We start from the raw sequence: 20,535 nt of genomic DNA on the forward strand, positions 1-20,535 counted from the left end.
TGATCCCCTTTTTAATGCCAATATTCTGTTTGCTTTGTTAGCAGCAGCTTGGCATTGCATGCCATTGCTGAGCCTATCATCTACTAGGACCCCCAGGTCCTTTTCCATCCTGGATTCCCCCGGAGGTTCTCTCCCCAGTGTATAGATTGCATTCATATTTTTGCCACCCAAATGCATTATTTTACATTTTTCTACATTGAACCTCATTTTCCATGTAGTTGCCCACCCCATTAATTTGTTCAGATCTTTTTGCAAGGTTTCCACATCCTGCGGAGAAGTTATTGCCCTGCTTAGCTTAGTATCGTCTGCAAATACAAAGATTGAACTGTTTATCCCATCCTCCAGATCGTTTATGAACAAATTAAATAGGATTGGTCCCAGCACAGAACCCTGGGGAACCCCACTACCCACCCCTGACCATTCTGAGTACTCCCCATTTATCACCACCCTCTGAACTCGCCCTTGTAGCCAGTTTTCAATCCATGTACTCACCCTGTGGTCCATGCCAACGCACCTTATTTTGTACAGTAAACGTTTATGGGGAACTGTGTCAAATGCTTTTGCAAAATCTAGGGCTGAAACTAACGATTATTTTCATAATCGATTAGTTGGTCGATTATTTTTTCGATTAATTGGTTAATAACCTTAAAAAAAGTGTGTTGTAATATTTAGTTAATATGTAAAGTTTTTTTAAAAAAAAGCAATTTATTCTTAAATATCTCTATGCAGTGGTAAATATAAACCAACTATATGGTTAGGGAGCAAAATATTGAATCCACTCTGAGAATAACAGACAGAAGAGATATACTGTATATACACTATTAGAAAAGAAATACAGTTTTTTAGCCAATTTGTTGTTGGGCAGATTAAAAAATACAAATTGCTGCAAAAACGCATTAAATGCTTTTCTGTAGTTTCTCCATTGAAGTATGTTGAACCAAAAAAAGCACAGTTTTGCAATTAAAAAAAAAAAAAATGTCCTTGACCCTTTCCAAATACGCAGCGGCTGAAAAAAAAGCATAGATGTGAACTTGTCCCATAGGAAACCATGTAAATGAACTGTAGTGTGTTTCTGCAAAAAGCACCAAAAACACATAGATGTGAACCAGGTCTAAGACGTTTAGTAACATAATGGGGTTAAAAAAAACTAAAATGAGCCCTTTATAGTACAAAAAAGCAAATCGCTACTGTAAGGAGTTCATTTTTTTACTGTAGAACTGTGAAAGTAATATTTACAGTAGCGATTATTTGCTCTTTTTGTACTATAAAGGGCTAATTATATTTTTAACCCCATTATGTTACTGGCCGATTAATCGATTATGAAAATAGTAATCGATTATGAAATTAATCGATTAGTTGTCGATTTAATCGATTAGTTGTTTCAGCCCTAGCAAAATCCAGATACACTAGTTGATCATAATTGGGTCACGACTCTAAAGTGCCTTCCTAAGATCCTTGGTAACTAATCTGTATATGTTTGGATGTGACCTCCTGTAATTGTGGTTTAATTCTGTTGACTGAGAGTTTAGCAGACCTATTCCCACCAGATCACTAGCTGGTATGTGTTCTTACATTTCGTTTTTTTCCTAGTCCAAGATTCTTGGCTGTGATGACATGTATAGGATCATGAATTTTGACATGGTTTTATGACGATGCTATTATCTGGTTACAATCCTAGCCGAGTATTTCTTGGGGAAATGGGTCAATTATTAAAGTGACCCTGACGCATCTGTAAAAGGCAGATGATAGGTTACTGTAATAGAAGAGTGTGCCTAGGGCTGCAGTGTTGGAATGGAGGGAGAGACGGGCAAAATAGGGGTTCATAGAAGAGGTCCCATTGTGCAGTAATGTTAGCATTTTTTTCAAGACTTGACTTAGTCACTTTGAGACTCCTTTCACACTGGGGCCGCTTTAGCGCTAAAACGCAGCTCATTTTAGCGCCGTGTTTCGGCTTCTAGCAGGGTGCTTTTAACCCCAAAGATGAAGTTAAAAACTTTGGAAGCGCTGCCCATTCATTCCAATGGGCAGGGCGTTTTGGAGCGCTAAATACAGCACTCCCCCCCCCCCCCCCCACCCCCCACCCCCCAAAAGATGCTGCTTGCAAGATTTTTCGGAACGTCCCGCAAGCGCACCACCCCAGTGTGAAAAGTCACACTTGAATGAATGGGAGGGGGTTTTTAGGCTCTTAACAGAGGCTATTTCCAGCACTAAAGTGCCTGAAAACTACCCCAGTGTGAAAGGGGTCTTGGAGGCTTTTTATTTATTTATTTTTTATTTAACCACCTTTTTAAAGGGGTTAAACTCAAAATCTAGTGACACGTGGGGGTGGGGCCGAGTCCTGCTGGCCACAGCGGCAGGACTCGGGAGCGCGCCCGCACGGGAGCCTCCTTGGAATGCAGGGCACTCGATGTGGGGAGGAGCCAGGAGCGCCGCTGGGGGGATTCTAGAAAAGGAGGATCGGGGGCCAGTCTGTGCAGAACCCTTGCACAGAGGAGGTAAGTATACCATGTTTGGGTGTTTTGTTTTTTTTTTTAAACACAAAACCTTTAAGGACCAAACCCATTTTGTTTTTTACAAATTAGAATCAGTATTTCTTTTCTCTAGAAAATTACTATGTATGTACGTACGTACATACATACATGCATACATAATCTCTTTTGAGGTGTGTGTGTGTTTTTGGTTTCTTTTTTGGGGGGGGAGGGGGAGAAGTACACTTTACTGTGTTCTTATTTTTAATAATAATAAAAAAAGTTAGACTTTTTTTTTTGTTTGTTTAATGTGAAGGCTGATGTTATGCCAAGTAAATTGATACCTTACATGTCGTGCTTTTAAAATTGCGCACACTCGAGGAATGGTGACAAACTTCAGTATTTAAAAAAAGTTTCCTGTTTAGCGTTAGAGGGGTTCTTGTGCTAGAATTATTGCTCGAGCTCTAAAAATCTCGGTGATACCTCACGTGTTAATTGAACACCATTTTACATATGTGGGCATGACATACGTATGCGTTCTCTACTGCGCGCAAGCACGGATGGATGGAGAGCTTTCATATTATATTTTTTTTTTTTTTTTTAACACTGTCCCTTTAAAAAAAAAAAAAAAAGTTTTGGGTCACTTGTATTACGAATATAAGGAATGCAAACATCCCTTGTAATAGAAATAAGCAGGACAGGCCTCTTTAATGCGAGATCTGGGGACAACAGTAGACAACAGTCAGGTGTTTGTAGTTAGCAGTCTGTAAATAAGTCTGACCATCGTGTCAGCAGTTAGCAGGGTCATGCATTTTACATCAGCACTGTGTCACAGGTGACATCTAATCTCCTTTCCTTTTTCACACAGTTACTCATTCCAGGCCTTGAATTTATCTGAAATCATTTGAGCCTTGACCTGCTCACGTACAGTTTTAGTCAGTCCAGCAGAGGCGGCTCTAGACTTTGTAAGGCCTTAGGCAAAACCTAGACATGAGGCCCCACTCATACCCATAATGGGAAAAATAATTCAAGCGATAAAATAAAAACTAACTGTATAAATTGCATATATTAAGAGCTTTAAAGTGCTGGTGTCAGTGCGCTCTCTCTTGGTGCTGGTATCATATCTCTGTCCTTGAGATGGCAGCAGAGAAGCCAATCGGCAGGCAGTGCCAGCACAGGATGCAGACCACCATGGCTGAGTATCTGGGCTGGGAACTTCCGATTTCCCCCCCCCAACCCCCCCCCTCAGTGGAGCCCTTCATAGGTGGAGGGAGGGGTCAGGGGCTGTCAATCACAGGTTGGCACAGGACTGAGCTGCCTTGACTGTGACACTGATAATCAGGAGGAAGGGAATGGGGCAGATGTGGATCTAAAGGCCAGTGGCTATGGCTGAGGGATGGGGGCTGGCTCTCTCGTGCTGGTGGTAGCTGGCTGCAGAAGGGGGTTGTGGCATGGTAGCTGTGCCTATCCGTGGATCCCCCACCCTGTTCTGATTGACAGGCCTGGAGAGGGGCGGCCCGGACACCTCTTCTCTCATACCTCCCCCTTCCATCGGCTCCATACAGCCCTGGTGAGGCTTCCTCCACGGCGGGTCCCTCCTCTTCCCTTCATCAGACACCGAATGCCTCCTCTGTGAGTGCGGGTATCAATGGGGGGGGGGGGGGGGGGGGCGATCTACATCTCTGGAGCATCGGGTTGTTTGTGTGTTTTTGAAGCTTGCTTCCCAGCCTTAAGCCTCGTACACACTTAGATTTTCAGATGACCGAACGTTTGTTTTTTGTGGCATACTAGCCTCATGTTGAACGTGAAGAGGTTACTCGCAATATGAAAATTTCCATACGGCTGAATACAACCTAATGTGTTGTATAGTTTTGTTTGTTTCTGAGCATGCACAGTCTTGCTCTTAAGATTTTTATTTATTTATTTTTTTTTTTCTCGTACGAAAACTGTACTAATGAAACAAATTGGACATTGAGTTCACATCCGCCAAAAAAATGTTTAATCTGCACATCCAGCTTTTGTCTGACGAAAAAGCAAAATCGGCTGTCGAAAGCACCGTACTAATGATCCAAAAATCTTTACAGCTCGTACGAATTTCTCCATCCAATTTTCGTATCGGGCTTTAGAGTTGGCGGGGGACTGATGCTGCATCCACCTAGGTAAGTATGTTTCTCTTTTTAAAAAAAAAAAAAAAAAATCCATTACTTCTATTTTAATTGGAGATTACTTGATTTACTTCAGTTGAAATGTACAAAGTATACAGGAAACGTTAAAGCACATCTGCAGTGCCCTGCCAAAGTTTTCATCCCCCCCCCCCCCACCCCCCTGGCTTTTTACCTATTTTGTTACATACAGCCTTTATTTCCCCTTTTTTTTTTTTTTTTTTTTTTTTTTTTATCTGAATTATATGTGATCAGAACACAGTAGTCCAAGTTGGTGAAGTAAAAATAGAAAAATATATATAAATAAAACTATTTCAGAAATAAAAAACTGATAATTGGCATGTGCGTATGTATTCACCCCCTTTGTTATGAAGCCCATAAAAAGCTCTGGTGCAACCAATTACCTTCAGAAGTCACATAATTAGTGAAATGATGTCCACCTGTGTGCAATCTAAGTGTGACATGATCTGTCATTACATATATACACCTTTTTGAAAGGCCCCAGAGGCTGCAACACCTAAGCAAGAGGCACTACTAACCAAACATTGCCATGAAGACCAAGGAACTATCCAAACAAGTAAGGGACAATGTTGTTGAGAAGTACAAGTCAGGGTTAGGTTATAAAAAAAAATTTCCAAATCTTTGATAATCCCTAGGAGCACCATCAAATCTATCATAACCAAATAGAAAGAACATGGCACAACATGTCTCACGGATTTTCCCAGAAGTCTTCACTAAGATAACACTAAAGGTGGTGTTTAACAAATCTTCAGGCCTAAAGGTGTGTGTGTGTGTGTGTGTGTGTGTGTGTGTGTGTGTGTAAAGTCTTCTAAAGAGTTAAAGGGAAATTTGTCTTTAAATATAGTATGCAGATGTGAACTGGTTATGGCGAGTCAATGTGTGTGTCATTATTTATGCAGGTTCTATTTTCTGCTTCGTGTTGCTCTACATTGATTTGTAGCCCTGCTTCCTTCTGATGAAATTCTCTGGGTTTGGTCTGTCTTATATACTCGAGTATAAACCGTCCCGACTATAAGCCAAGGCACCTAATTTACCACAAAAAACTGGGATAACCTATTGACTCGAGTATAAGCCTAGGGTGAGAAATGCAACAGCTACTGTAAGTGGAAAAGAGGATCAACAATGCCCATCTGCAGCTGTATACCTCCCTGTGTCCATTGCAGCCTCAGTGTGTCGATCTGCCTACCTGATCAGCCCGTGTTATGCAGTTACAGCGGCCATTCCAGTGTACAAAAGCTGCACCTTCTCCTCGTCCTTGATAGGGGAACACTCAGTTTCCCAGCAGTGAGTCGGTGTTCTGCCTATCATGGACATCCTCTCGTCGTCATCCCGGACAAGGATGAGAGGACGTCTATGATAGGCTGAATAATGACTGCTGGAAAATTGAGTGTTCCCCTATCACAGACTAGGAGAAGGCGCGGCTTTTGTACACTGGAATGGCCGCCGTCTGACTTTTAATCTAGTTTCTGTACAATTTCCATTTAAATACCAGTCTGTCTGCAGTTGGGAGGAGGGGCGTGCAGGATAAACAATCTGTATAGTTTTAATCAAATCCTATATAGTCTGCAGTATATTATACAATTGAGTTGTTTTAGGGCTAACCATACTGTTTTCAGAAGCACCCAATGTGAACTGGCACTTGGCCCATGCCTGTGAATAGGCCTGATTTTATAATCAGCCGCTGCACCTGAAGGGCTTTAATGAGTAAGGAGCAGGGTCTGCATCCAATTAGATGTGATTTCCCTTTGGGAGTATCTCACCAGAAGATACATTTTTGTTGCAGGGGATGCTCTATTTGATTTTTATCTTGGTGAAGACTTATGGGAAGATCTGTGAGACAATCAAACAAGTAGGAAATTACTTATCTGGGGGGGTGGCATCGTGTACACCATCTGTGTACAGAGCCCATCCAGGTAGCCATGTTGTATTTTTCAGAAAATTACAGCACTGCAGATTGCAAAGAAAAGGTAACTTTTGCATTATTATTATTATTATTATTAATATTAATAATAATAATAATAATAATATTATTACTTGACCCTTTACACCATTGTACCTGCAATCAGCAGATCAGATTTACAAAGTCAGAATCCTGCAAAGGTGTGTGTGTGTTGGTCCTTTTTTTTTTTTTTTTTTTTTTTTTCTCTTCCCTTTCCTATAGACATAAATTGACTACTTCCTTGAATGAATAAGTACTTGCGTCTATTTATAAACTGTCTTGCTTCCTTTCATTGGCTCTTACAATGTTTCTTTTGTGAGAACCTCGAACTTCCCTTTTCTCCTGTCTTTTATTGCGTACGTTGTGCAGTTTTTCAGCTCCGGTCAGCATCATACATCCAGTGGAAGCCCATAAGTCCTAGGTGTTTGCAGCATTAATCCTGTTGTAGGTGTTTGTACACGCATAGCTGGCTTTTAAGCCACGTGACAAGTTTATGTAATGGGAATAAACTGTATTACTTGGCTGTGCCGTGGCCTTTACTTTCTGGGCAGGGCCGCTGGGCTTTCAGCCTTCTGTCTCTAAAGTCTTTAAAGTTGCTGCTGAAATACTCTTTATGCATGAGGGACATTGGAAGGAAGTTACCAAAATAGAAATATAGGAGCTGCTATTGCTGACTTTTTTTTTATTTTTTATTATTATTATTATTATTAACCCGGATCTTCGCTGCATCTGAGCACCACAAACGCCATTTCATTTTTTTAATGCATGTCTCCATGTTTCGTTTTAATGAGAAATCACTTTAAAAAAAACAATCCCCTCCCCACCCCCCAGCATTCCTGGCCATCTTGAGTAAGGGAAATGAGTCGTGCAGCGTTTACTTGGAATCCATCTACCCTTAGCTCCAAACATGCATGAGTGTGTGCTCAGCTGAGAACCTCTCCCCTGCTGAAGACTCCTGGGATGTATGACTTCATTTGCTTAGACAAGACACCAGGAAGTGACGAAAGAAATGTAAAAAAAAATTTGTTTAAAACAAGTACCTTATTTATGGGCGTATAACACGCACCTTCAATTTAAGAGGGAAGTTTCAGGAAAACTTTTTTTTTTTTAAATAAACTGAAGCAAAATGATGGTCAGTGCCCCTTTTTTGCAGCCTGATCAGTGCCCATCATTGCAGCCTGATTAGTGCCCATCTGCAGCCTTGTTGCCAAAATAAACAGAGCCGGTGTCTTGCCGAATAAGTTCCTTCGGCGGATAGGTTCCCCCCTGTACTGCTGTCGGCCGCCGGAGATAGCCGAAGCTCAAACGCTTCACTCAGCTGTACACGGCGCCTGCGCTCTGGGTCCAGGTTCCTTCCCCACTATCCAAGTGGACCTAGAGGGGGAATCTAAAAGTGCCGAGCGCAGCGAGGCCGTGCCCGAAGCGTGGCGAGCGAAGCATGCCCGCGAGGGGCCCTCTTACAGGCGCCGTGTACAGCTGATTTTAAGCTGTTCCGCTTCGGCTATTTCCGCCGGCTTCTACTGCGCATGCGCAGTAGAGGGGGGAACTAATCCGCCGAGCTGAACTTTCTCGGCAGAACACCGGATCTCCGGTGTACTCGGCTCGCAGTCCCGCCCCTTGGCCCGGCTCTTATGATGTCCGATGGAGCCTACACACGGTCAGAATTTCCGACAACAAGCTCCCATTGAACATTTTTCCATTGGAAAATCTGACCGTGTGCACGGTTGAGGGGACTGATGAGTGGAGGAGACCGATCGGTGTTCCTCTGTACAAGGAACATATGATCAGTTGTCCTCTACCTTGACAGGACGTGGATCTGTGTGTTTACACACACAGATCCATGTCCCTGCTCTGTGATGAGCAATTGCGGGTGGCTGGCGGATGTCACGGCCGCCGGGCACGCTCATCGGGTCCCCAGTGATGCGGCAAGCGCGCGCTTTCTACACAATACCGGTAAGCCAAGGACGTCATATGACGCCCGCCCGGAAGGACGAAGGGTTCCTGCCGCCGTCATTTTACTATACGGCGGTAGGCAGCTGGTTAAACACAGTACATTTGTATGCAGTCAGGCAGGCCCTTGCACTATATGGTTGAATTAGAGCTGTGAACAAGGCTTGTGACGAAACGCGTCTGCTTGTGGTTTTTATACTTGCTATGATACAGTAAAGATCACAGAGGTTATATCCAGCGGTGCCGGCTCTTCCTTCAGCTTTTCTCAAGTTTGCCTATTTGGATGTAAGGACATCCTGAGCCCTAGACCACCTGGATTCTGGGTGTGCCGAGTTTACCAGTTATCCGGATATCGTAGTTCAGAGTGGTGTTTTTGTGTTGATACTACATAGTTGAATCTAAGGGAAATTGAACAAGAAAATGACATAATGTATCGTCAGCCTAACCTCTTCACATTGAGCGCTCACAAATATGCCGCCTCTCAGCAGCTGGGCCTTGGTGCCAAGCAGCTGCATATTTGCATGCAATATCCCCCCCCCCCCCCCCCCCCCAATAAAGCTGTTCTGAAGGTGCGTGCTCCAATACTGGCGGCTAACTCAAAGTTCCCTTTTGCTGCTTGCAATCTGGAGCATTGCGATCATGTCATCGCCAATCACGGCAGTCACATGACCACAAACCCCGCCTCCTCCCAGCATTCTAAAGTGCTGGCAGGCACTAGCTCTAAGGGGTTTATTGAGCTGTAGATCTGGACATATTAGATAGATCTGTATTACTGTTCAGGGGTTCAGATTGTGTTGTGGCTGAATGCTTGATCCCGGTCAATGATCCATGGATGAGGATGACTGGCCCCAAGTACATGCATTGTATGTGGTAGTGTTGTGTTTGCAACACATCCTCTTTTGCTTGAGACACGACATAAGCAATAGATTTTTCAGCGGGTGCCAACAGCTGTGGCACATAGACGCCCGCATCTGCTGCCTTTGAAGCTTAAGGGGGGTGGTTGGATGAGCACTAAAAATGCCTTGTTTTAGCCCCTCCCAACAGCAGGTGTAAACAAGTCCGTAGAATGTCAGGCTTATAGCATTGCTCTCTCTACTTAGTAAATGACACACTATAAATCTGCCTGCTGTTAGTTTTTTTTTTTTTTTTTTTTTTTTTCCCTTCCTTATGTACATTTTGCAGTAAGCATTCCTCTCCCCTTCAGGCTCACCCTATGACGCGTGGAATTCAATGTATTACCTTTTGCATCGCCTTGGCAACGAGCCTCGTGGCCGTTTGTAATGACAGACTTGACATTTTGTACTTTCCATCTATGGTTTTTGTTTGTCAGCTGCAAAGGGGTTTTTTTTTTTTTTTTTTTTTTTTTTTTTTTGGCTAGCTTTACAAAGGTATTTAAAAGACTTAGCAAATTTACTTGTTTCTGTGCTATAGATTTACTGTACATTTCTTGGACACTTTATTTTTTTAACTGATATAAGTCCGTGATGCCCTGTTTTCCCCGAAAATAAGACCTAGCATGCTTGTCGCTGATGGCTGCAATATAAGCCCTACCCTGAAAATAAGACCTACAAGGACTTTAACTAGGGTTTATTTGGGGGGTAGGGCTTGTGTTGCAGCCATCACCGACAATCACGCTAGGTCTTATTTTCGGGGAAACAGGGTAGTTGTTTACATCTATTTGTCTAGTGTTGTGGTAATGCCCCTCTTTGTCTGTCCTGCCTCCACTGTATGTCATATTTTTAGGCTGACCTACAGTACTTGTGGTTCCCCCTCCTGCACCAACCAACGGGTCCAGGAGTCACTTTGTATTTATTGCACCATTTTTACTAAAGTAATACTTTAGTGTTTTGGTAGTTGCCATGTCTGCTCAGCTACATCAGGTAGGTCGTGGTTTTGAATCCCCCTGACTTATATAAAGAGATGATCGCTTGGATGGGTCGCTTTCTATAATATAAGATCTTGATGCCATATGGAAGTGTTGATAAATCTTGGCTCTGGTACTGGGGCAGTTCTGTGTGAATTCTTTGCTGTACTGACCTCCAAATATTGTCCATAGCCAGCATAAGATGTCTTGCATCGCAGGGTCTATTCTTTTATATCCTTAGCACCATAGCTTCATCTGCCTTGTGTAATAATAAGTTGCAGTGTAAATATGTACACCAGGGATTAGAAAATACCTTTTGCAGTAAGGCCATCGGCACTGCAAGGGTTAAATGCTCTGGAAGGTAGAGGAAAAGCTTGTACGGCCCAGTTCAGACTTGTTCCGGATGCGTTTTTTACATGGGCATTCCAGATCCCCCTCCCACACTGTACTGGGGTCCGGTGCGTTTTTGATACATTTTACCTCAAAGTGTAATCTGTCTGCCTGTACATCCCATACATCGTATGGGCAGTTTGACACCGGGAAGAATCGATGAACTACCACAGAGCTCAACTGTGATAGTTTGTTGAGAAGTACAAGTTGACAGCCGCAAAGGATGTCGGTACTTGTAGTTCATTTTATTCCGAGCACTCCGCCAACACGGCCACGCTCTTGTCAAAAAGTGACAGCTGGTACGGGGAACTTCACCCTGTACAGCTTTCACACAAAGGGTTCACCTCGCCAAGCTGCTGTGGGAATGTGTAACAAGTTCCCGAAGGTGAACTCGTTCTTTACTTTTTGCTCTTCTGGCCATTGGCTCTATTAAACACCTGAAGCTTAAAGCGGGGTTCCACTCAAATTTTTAACTTAATCTTACCCCTTTCAGTTACTTGCATAGATGTTCAAATGCCGCACGAAATTTTTTTTTTTATTGCTGTAATTACCTTTTTATATTCTTTATTGTGGCACTTCCTGTCTCTCCTCCCATGGGAGTAGGCGTGTTTATTGCCTTTCCCCGGTGCCGCACTGTCTCCTGGGAGCTTAGTGTCAGGCTTCCCAAGATTCAGTGCGGGAACAATGATCATGCGTGTGAACAAGCTGTGAATGAACAGCATTCACCACATCCAGGAAATCAATGCTTGTGGGCTTCACATGCCCACAAGCAAGATGGACACAGCCAGCATCACATTTTTTAAGTTATTCTTCAGTACGAAAACAGACAGAGGTGGAAATATTACACCCAAACTGTGAGTATAATTTTGGGGTTAGCAAAGTGTCTCAATGACCCAAAAAAAAAAAAAAAAAGATTGGTCGCCGGACTCCCGCTTTAACTCCTTCAGCCCTGGAAGGATTTACCCACTTCCTGAGCAGGCCATTTTTTGCGATGCGGCACTGCGTCGCTTTAATAATTGCACAGCGCTGTACCCAAACAAAATTGATGTCGTCACACACACACAAATATAGCTTTCTTTTTGGTGGTTTTTATTTTTTGCGCTAGAAACAAAAATGAGCGACTGTTTATTTTTTTACTTTCTGCTATAAAATCTTACCAAAATATAAATTTCCACATCAGTTTAGGCCGATATACGTATTCTACATAATCTTGGTAAAAAAAGAGTATATTTGTGCAAAAGTTATCGCGTCCACTAAATAGGGGATGTATATGTGTATTTTATTCAGAGCACTCTGCCAACATGGCCACGCTTTTGTCAAAAAGTGACAGCTGGTATGGGGAACTTCTCCCTGTACTGCTTTTACACAAAGGGCTCGCATCTATCTATATCTATCTATCTATATCTATCTATATCTATAAAAAAAAATAATTTAGCATAAGCTGTCAGGTTAGTAAAACAGCAATATCAGAACCGATTCAATCATACAGTTTGTAGTGTACATAGATTTGCAAAACAATAGCATAAAGGAATATTCCTGAAATTTCTTTTATCTCATGGTTACTGTGAAATCGTGTGAATGCATCAATGCAGAGCTTGGATGCATTGAATTAGTTTACCAAAAATTTAAATATTGCAGAATATACAGCTTCATGCTACATAACTAAGCTCAAAAGTCGACCCGAATATAAGCTGAGGCACCTAATTTTGCCACAAAAAACTGGGAAAACTTATTGACTTGAGTATAAGCCTAGGGTGAGAAATGTGCAGCTACTATAAGTGGAAAAGAGGGTCAACAATGCCCATTTGCAGCCATAGGTCCCCCGAACTTCAAACTCGTTAGTAAGGGGTTCCTAGATGCCCCCTAGCTGCAGCCAAAATTTGGGGTCTCTGAACCCAAAGGGTCCCGAAATGACATTGCTGCAGATGGACACAGTTGACTGACTTTGGGGCCACTTGATGCTAGGAACTCTGAATTTGGTGTGCAAACCCATTGATACTAGAACATCAACCTATCCAAAAGCTGAGGTTCCTAGCACCAAGTGGCCCCGATATACAGGGCCCCAAAGTCTGTTCAGAAAATGTCATTCTCTGCTGCAGAAAAGTGCTTGACATTTTCCGCACCGAATTTGGGGCCCCATATCTTGGGGCAACTTGGTGCTAGGAACCCCAGCTTTTGGATATGTTGTAGCGCTAGTTCCACTGGGTTTGCACATCAGATTTGGAGTTCCTAGCACTAAATGGCCCTGAGATACGGGGCTCCAATATCGGTGTGGAAAATTTAATTCTTTGCACCAGAAAAGTGCTTGAGCACTTTCAACAAAAAAAGTGCTGAAAAACTCGGCTTATACTCGAGTATATATGGTATCTTAAATAGTTTTCCATCTTTTAGATGGATTTTTTTACTCCAAAAGAATTTTTATTAAAAAAAAAAAAAAAGATAAAAATCAAGTGTGTGTGTGTGTGGTGTGTTTTGTGTTTGTTTTTTTTTGTTTTTTTTTTTTTTTTATCATTGATTCTTTTCTACCCTGGCAGCAGTTTAAGTGAATGTGTTTTCCCCTGCCAGGGTATATAGTATACACAGTAACAGTACAATATGGCTGCTCCTGACATTTTGGAGCTGGCTCCAGGGTTGTAGCAAATACTGCAGTTGTAATAAATTCAGAAAAGTTGCCAGTTTTAATCTGGCTTCTTTATCCGGAGTCCATTGAGAAAACTTGTTTTCAAGGTCATAAGTAAAGTACTTCCTGAAGCCGGTTCTGTATAACCTTCCTTATCACGGCTTTGTTCTGAGGCAGCTTTGAATACATTAGATCTGAAAATTAGATCTCCACTGTAATGTTCGCTTCAACTTTCACAGATATAATTTTCTGTGGAATACTAAGAGAAGACTTGGATAAGTTCCAAGTACTGGACAGCCAATGAATTTCACTTTGCGAGTTCATGTTAGTATAGTTTCATTGGAAATGCATATTCCTGTTCCCTGGTTTGTAGGTTAGTTTGCTCTCCCTGGCAGGCTTTTCACATTCAGGCAATATCTTGGTATTGCAGGAGTTTGAGGTTTTGTGACAAAGTCCATTTCCATCAGCCAGTCTTGCTGTGTTGTAAAGCTGGCAGAGGATATAGGTTACAATATGTCCTCACTTCACCTCTGTGCTGGCTGCTTTGAGGATTGCCAGTTATTCTAAAATCTCCTGGAGTGTCTCCCATTGTTCTGTTCACTGCCCAGTGTTTTACAACCCCTTTAAAGAGGAAGTAAACTCTCCCACTCTGATGCTGCTTTTCATTTAGTCCATTACAATAAGTAATTATCAAATTATAGCCACTGTAATCCAGCCCAAATTCCATATTACTTACTGTTTAAAGAAACTTTAATAAACTTGTTTCCAGGGGTAAGGCAGCGTCATCTTAAGTATTGTTTTCTGAGTCCACAGTAGAGTATATTTCCGCCCATACATTGAGCACTTCCTGTAATGTTAACCAAGCCTCCTTCTCAATCCAACGTTTCTATGGCAACTCTGCTTCCCTGCTCATAGTATTTCATAGTATTGTGCCTATTATCTATTGTTTGCCTGTGTCAGTCTTATCAGCTTCAGCTGATAAGGCTGCAGTAATGCTGTCTGTTGTCCAAGTTTACACTGCATGTGATGTCACATGGTGTGTAGTAGGAAGCTCTGAGTGATTATGCAGTGTAGGATGTCAGTGTTGTGCTATAGGAAGTACTGATAATAGACAGACAAGTACACAGAGTGTGCCATAAATCAGGGGAGATCTGGGCATGCTCAGTGAAGTCATTCTAAAGAAGAAAAAAGATTACAGTAATACTAAGCAAGTAAGGAGATATCTACAAGCAGTGTTAGGGTTTTTTTTATGCTGATTTACATGGGACAAAGTTGTCAGTTTACAACCACTTTAATGAAATGCTTTTGGAGTATAGTGTGTTTTTATTTAATTAAAAAAAAAAAAGTTTATTCAGCATGAAATGGAGCTTAGTTATGTAGCATGAGGCTGGATATTCTGCAATATTTACATTTTTGGTAAACTAATTTAATCCAAGCTGAGGTAACATGCACTGAATTGATGTATTCACACAATTTCACAGTAACCATGAGATGAAACCAAAGTTCAGGAATATTCCTTTATCCCATTGTTTTTAAAATGTATGTACACTACAAACTGTATGATTGAATCTGTTCTGATTTCGCTGTTTTACTAACCTGACAGCTTATTATTCTAAATGGGAAACCTTCATTTTGTTTGCAAATAATAAAGATTCTAACTACCAGCAAGAATAAGTCCTTACATTTAAAGAGCACCTGTCATTTCAGATCCAACATGGCAGTGCCGTCAGCGGGCGTCCACTCACCTGCTGCGGCCAGGTCCCTCCCCGTGTTGCGTCACTGCCGGGCCAGGTCCCTCCCCGTGTTGCGTCACTGCCGGGCCAGGTCCCTCCCCGTGTTGCGTCACTGCCGGGCCAGGTCCCTCCCCGTGTTGCGTCACTGCCGGGCCAGGTCCCTCCCCGTGTTGCGTCACTGCCGGGCCAGGTCCCTCCCCGTGTTGCGTCACTGCCGGGCCAGGTCCCTCCCCGTGTTGCGTCACTGCCGGGCCAGGTCCCTCCCCGTGTTGCGTCACTGCCGGGCCAGGTCCCTCCCCGTGTTGCGTCACTGCCGGGCCAGGTCCCTCCCCGTGTTGCGTCACTGCCGGGCCAGGTCCCTCCCCGTGTTGCGTCACTGCCGGGCCAGGTCCCTCCCCGTGTTGCGTCACTGCCGGGCCAGGTCCCTCCCCGTGTTGCGTCACTGCCGGGCCAGGTCCCTCCCCGTGTTGCGTCACTGCCGGGCCAGGTCCCTCCCCGTGTTGCGTCACTGCCGGGCCAGGTCCCTCCCCGTGTTGCGTCACTGCCGGGCCACCAGCCGTCCCATTAAAGTGAATGGGACTGTTGGTGAGTCAACAGCGGGTCAGAGGAGAAGCCACTGCGGGACAGAGATGACAGTAGCTCTTTAAAAACTATGAATTAAATCAAATCCACCCTGACCGATCACTGTTAACTCTGCTGAATTTCGATCCATCTATGACCAGCTTTAGCATTAAAAGAAAAAGTGCGCCTTAACCCTAAAATCTCTACATCTACAGACCTCCACGATCTAGCACCAATCTAACCCTTTAAAGAAATCAGTGTACATAACTTTTTTTTTTTTTTTTAAGCCGCTCCGGTCTCCAGCGGCAGAAGCTCTGCAAAGGACACAGCTGACAACGGAATGGCCCATAGTAAGTCTATGGGTGACATCACTCCCCATTCATTTCACAGCCGTTGTCAGCCATGTCCTCTGCAGAGCTTCCACCGCTGGAGACCGGAGCGGCTTCAAAAAAGGCATGTATACTGATATCTTCTTTACAATGTTAGGCTTATATCGTGGATGTCTGTAGATGTAGTGATTTTAGTGTTGGGGTGGACTAATGCCCCGTACACACGGTTGGATTTTCCGACAGGAAATGTTCGATGGGAGCTCGTTGTCGGAAATTCCGACTGTGTGTAGGCTCCATCGGACGTTTTTTCGTTGGAATTTCTGACACACAAAATTTGAGATCTGGATCTCAAATTTTCCGCCAACAAAATCCGTTGTTGTAAATTCCGATCGTGTGTGCACAATTCCGACGCACAAAGTGCCAGGCATGCTCGGAATCAAGCAGAAGAGCCGCACTGGCTATTCAACTTCATTTTTCTCGGCTCTTCGTACGTGTTGTACATCATCGTGTTCTTAATGTTCGGAATTTCCGATAAGACTTGTGTGACTTTGTGTATGCAAGACAAGTTTGAGCCAACATCCGTCGGAAAAAAAAATTGTTGTCGGAATGTGCGATCGTGTGTACGCGGTGTTTATCCTTTTAAGCCAAAAAAAGTTTTGCATAGAATAAGGAAGTGTGAAAACTTCTTTCATGCTTTATTACTGTCTGCGTTCCTACTGGGAAGATTCCTTTTCTATGTCTTACGGATCGTTGTCACAGGAACAAGAGGTAAAGGGAAATCATCTAATGGGGACACCTTTCTTAGAGTGGATCTACCCTTAGTTCGAAGAGCTTGTCTTCCTATTTTCTCTTTGGGACAAGAAGTAGAGGGATATCTAAGGAGACAATGCAAACCCACCTTGGTACAACCCCTTCAGCATCTCCAATGATTCCATCTATGTTTACACAGCATTTATACCCATTAAATGTGTATTGGTTCATGATTAAAGTGCAATTCTACCCCAAACTAATTTGTTTTAGTATCTGGTAAATTGAATTGCATGTTCAAATTAAATCCAGTCGATGGTCCCATAATGCCCAAATGTGTTCTGTATAAAGACATTCTGATCATGTGGAAGCAGCAGAAGTACACAGGATGAGAAAATCCTGATATTGGTGTCTTTGAGAGAAGAAATGTAGAATATGTTTGGGTTTGAGAGTTCAGTGGTGTGGTGTGGTGTGTGTGTGTGTGTGGGTTTTTTTTTTTTTTTTTTTTTTAAGCCTATTAGAGCTTCTGGTGCCCTGGAGGTTGGATGCATAAGGGGGGGGGGGGTGGCCTCAGTCGTGCACCCCTATGGATGGGTCGCCACTGATCAGGTTATATTTTGGTTGTCTTTTTATATCCATTTGGCTGTCACTTTTGTTTTTCCTTCCTCTATTACTGGACAGTAATACAAATTTCCTTCCCTCCAGTAGGCAGAGGCTGGTGGAGCAGGAGCCATGACTGAAATCAGCGACCTCGACCGGCAAATCGAACAGCTCAGGCGCTGTGAACTCATTAAAGAGAGTGAAGTAAAAGCCCTTTGTGCCAAGGCCCGGTGAGTATCCACGCTTACCTGCCATCTGTCTTTGTGTTTTTTGGGTGTTTTTGCTTTTTATCAAGGTTAGTGTTTGTAGGCTCGCTTCACACAGTCAAATGACATGTGAAATCCCATGTTGGTCAATGAGAGCTGTCTTAAAGTGATTGTAAACAATCACCTTGTAAAACAATCCATTCAGTTTAAAATAGAAATGAAAGGCAAAATATTTTTGTATAGCTATTAAAAATATATCTATCTCTCTATAGAGATATAGATATATATCTATATCTATATCTATATCTATATCTCTCGATCTCTCTCTATATCTCTGTCAAATTCCCCCCAGCTGCATAAGAACTGGGGGTGGAGAAGCAGCAGCACACTGAAATTGCCAGCGAATGGCTGTGCAGCAGAGGTGTCAGGACCAATCTGATCTTTGGAAGAGAGTACGCTAAGTTTCCAACATAGCTGGAGAACTGACCACTGTGTACTCTCCTGCTTAGTGTGGTCAGTTTTTAGAAGTAAAGCAGAGGGACTGACAGGAACAACAGGGATGCAATACAAAGAGAAAAGGAGACTTTCTCATACAAGTACATGGTACAGCAGCTACGTATAAGGAATATGAAATGTTAGGGTAACAAACACTTTAATTAGCACTGCTGAAGTCGCTCCGACTTAAGAAAAGGTTTGTGCACTACAAGGTGACTTCTATCTGACTTGTGCCCATCGAATTTAATGGAAGTCAAATCATTATCTATATATTGATCCGACATTACAAGATCATTGCCTAGGCATTCCCTCAGTCCTACTCAAGTCGTTAGCAAATCGCCAGGAAGTCACCTGGCAGTCACACTGTAAGTTGCGTGACTTTCACTTGTGAACTGAGCCTAACGGTTTTAAAAGCCTTTGGGTGTAGGAAGTACTCCCACAAAAGTAGGAGCTTTTGATGTATGGAACTGCCAGGACCTAGCTTTCACTTTGACAGCAGAGCTCCCAGTGCTTGCTGCAGGAGAACTCACGGCAGCTCCTGTGTGAATGAAGGAAAACAGTTGTTTACTCTTCATAAATATGTAATAATATTGCTGGGTTTTTCTAACTCTGATCTGCAGATGGTGTCGGCTCCAGCAAGCTTCGTAACACCACCACTTCATCTATTTGTTTATCCTTTTATATTTCACCAGAAGGGGCTTAACATTTAAAAGCAACTCTGGCTGCAGTATCCACAGGTGAAGAGACATTCAAGGAAATACATGGATGTAACGGAGAGGCTTGGAGGCGCATGTATCGTGGAGGCACTAAAGTGCATGCTGGTGACACTGGCACGGAGAGGGTCACTGTGTATTCTGGGGCCGCCGATGAGATTGCCAGAATGCACAGGGGGTCACCTGAAGGCACAGGAGTATTGAGGGGGGCATCACAGGAGTGCTGGAAGCACAGGGTAAAGTCATTGGTATCGGGGGAACTCAGGAGGCACAGGCGTGGGGGGCTCGGGTTTGGTAGAACGTTGAGTTGTATGGACACCAAGCAGCTTGTTGCCCTATTTCCTTTTGAGGCTGCACCTGCAGTCTGATTGGCCTGTGTGCTCTGAGTGAGATCGGTAAATACCAACGAGCACACGCTGGAGGGGAAGGCATTGGATCCCAGGAATGGAGAGCATGACAGTTCTCTTAAATTGTCAATCTTGGAAAGTTCTGTGCAGCACAGAAACTGACAGTCAATGAGAACAGTAGAATGGACAGCATCAGAAAGTATTGTGTTGTGTTTTTTTTTTTTTTTTTTTTTTTTTTAATGAGTTGGTAACTTGAGTCTGACTGCCTCCCTCTTGTTTTACAGGGAAATTCTAGTGGAAGAGAGCAATGTTCAAAGGGTGGACTCCCCCGTCACGGTAAGAAATGTTGTCGTCATATAAAGGAATTCTATCGGTGCTTCACAACCCCCCCCCCCCCCCCCCCATTTGGCTCGTTTTCCTCCAAATACTCTGTCCATTTTACCAGTTCTTGTTCTGAGTCTAGGGCTGCAATGAAAAAATATTTGCATAATGGATTTGTTGGCTGGGTATTGTTTCGACTAAACGATCAGGTATCAAAACCTAAAAATTTGGTGTATAGTTACTATGTAAAGTTTAAAAAAAGACCAATTTTATTGAATATCGGCAGTGGTAAATATAAATAACCAGCTATATGGTTAGGGAGCAAAATATCTAATCCACTGAGAATAACAAATTGAAGTGATACTGTATAGACTGTTGTAGGTTGACTCTGGTACATATTATCAGATTTCAGAGATCAAAATTTTTATTTAAAGAAAAAACAAAATGTAAAAAGACCTAAAAATGCTGTTTTTGCAGATTTTCAGACTGGATTGTAATTCAAATATTATGCATGACAGACTCCCTTGTCATAGGCAGGTAGCTTGATACAAGCCATACACAAACCAATTTTTCCTTTTTAAAGATTATAGTTTTAAGAACATTTTATTGAATTTTCTAAACGTTACTGGGGTCAAATCAATGTTCATTACCTTTTTATTTTAAAATTGAATGTTTAAAAGTGAATTGTTTGCATGACATTTGTCCCTTCATCAACTGGTTTTGCAAAGAACAGCTCTGCTTCTCCTCTTCTGGGGTCCCCCACTGACTCTTCTGGCTCCTCCTGCTCTCAGAGAGCCACTATAACAAGCTGCAAAGTATAGAGAGGAGAGGCTGGGGACAGGGAAGCAGCAGCATGGGGGGTGGGGTTGCATTAGGGGTTAATAACGCTGATCAGCAGCTTGTAATCCGCTGATCAGAGTTATAGAACTGTTCAGAGTCTGCTGAACAATTCTGATATAAGCTTGTGGTCATTGAAGTGACCATAAGCTTATAGGAGAGGGAGAAAAGAGGTCCATATGGCGTAATGACCTGGCCACCTGCAGGCCCTTTTGTAGGTCCGTAAGGCGTA

The 20,535-nt window shown here is 42.9% G+C and overlaps 1 protein-coding gene across 2 annotated transcripts in view; it reads left to right on the forward strand.

Annotated features, from left to right (window-relative positions):
* Positions 1-20,535, forward strand: part of PPP4C (protein phosphatase 4 catalytic subunit) — a 37,147-nt gene that overhangs the window by 10,025 nt on the left and 6,587 nt on the right. The window contains exons 2-3 of one of the 2 annotated variants that reach the window (XM_073635994.1): positions 17,493-17,614; positions 19,430-19,481. In XM_073635994.1, coding sequence (XP_073492095.1) covers positions 17,517-17,614; positions 19,430-19,481 — 150 coding nt within the window. In that variant the 5' untranslated portion in view covers positions 17,493-17,516. Of the gene's footprint in view, positions 1-17,489; positions 17,615-19,429; positions 19,482-20,535 lie in introns of both variants that reach the window. The other variant, XM_073635995.1, reaches the window with a different exon arrangement.

The sequence above is a fragment of the Aquarana catesbeiana genome, linkage group LG06 (genome assembly GCF_042186555.1).
Source record: "Aquarana catesbeiana isolate 2022-GZ linkage group LG06, ASM4218655v1, whole genome shotgun sequence".
NCBI classification, from domain to species: domain Eukaryota; kingdom Metazoa; phylum Chordata; class Amphibia; order Anura; family Ranidae; genus Aquarana; species Aquarana catesbeiana.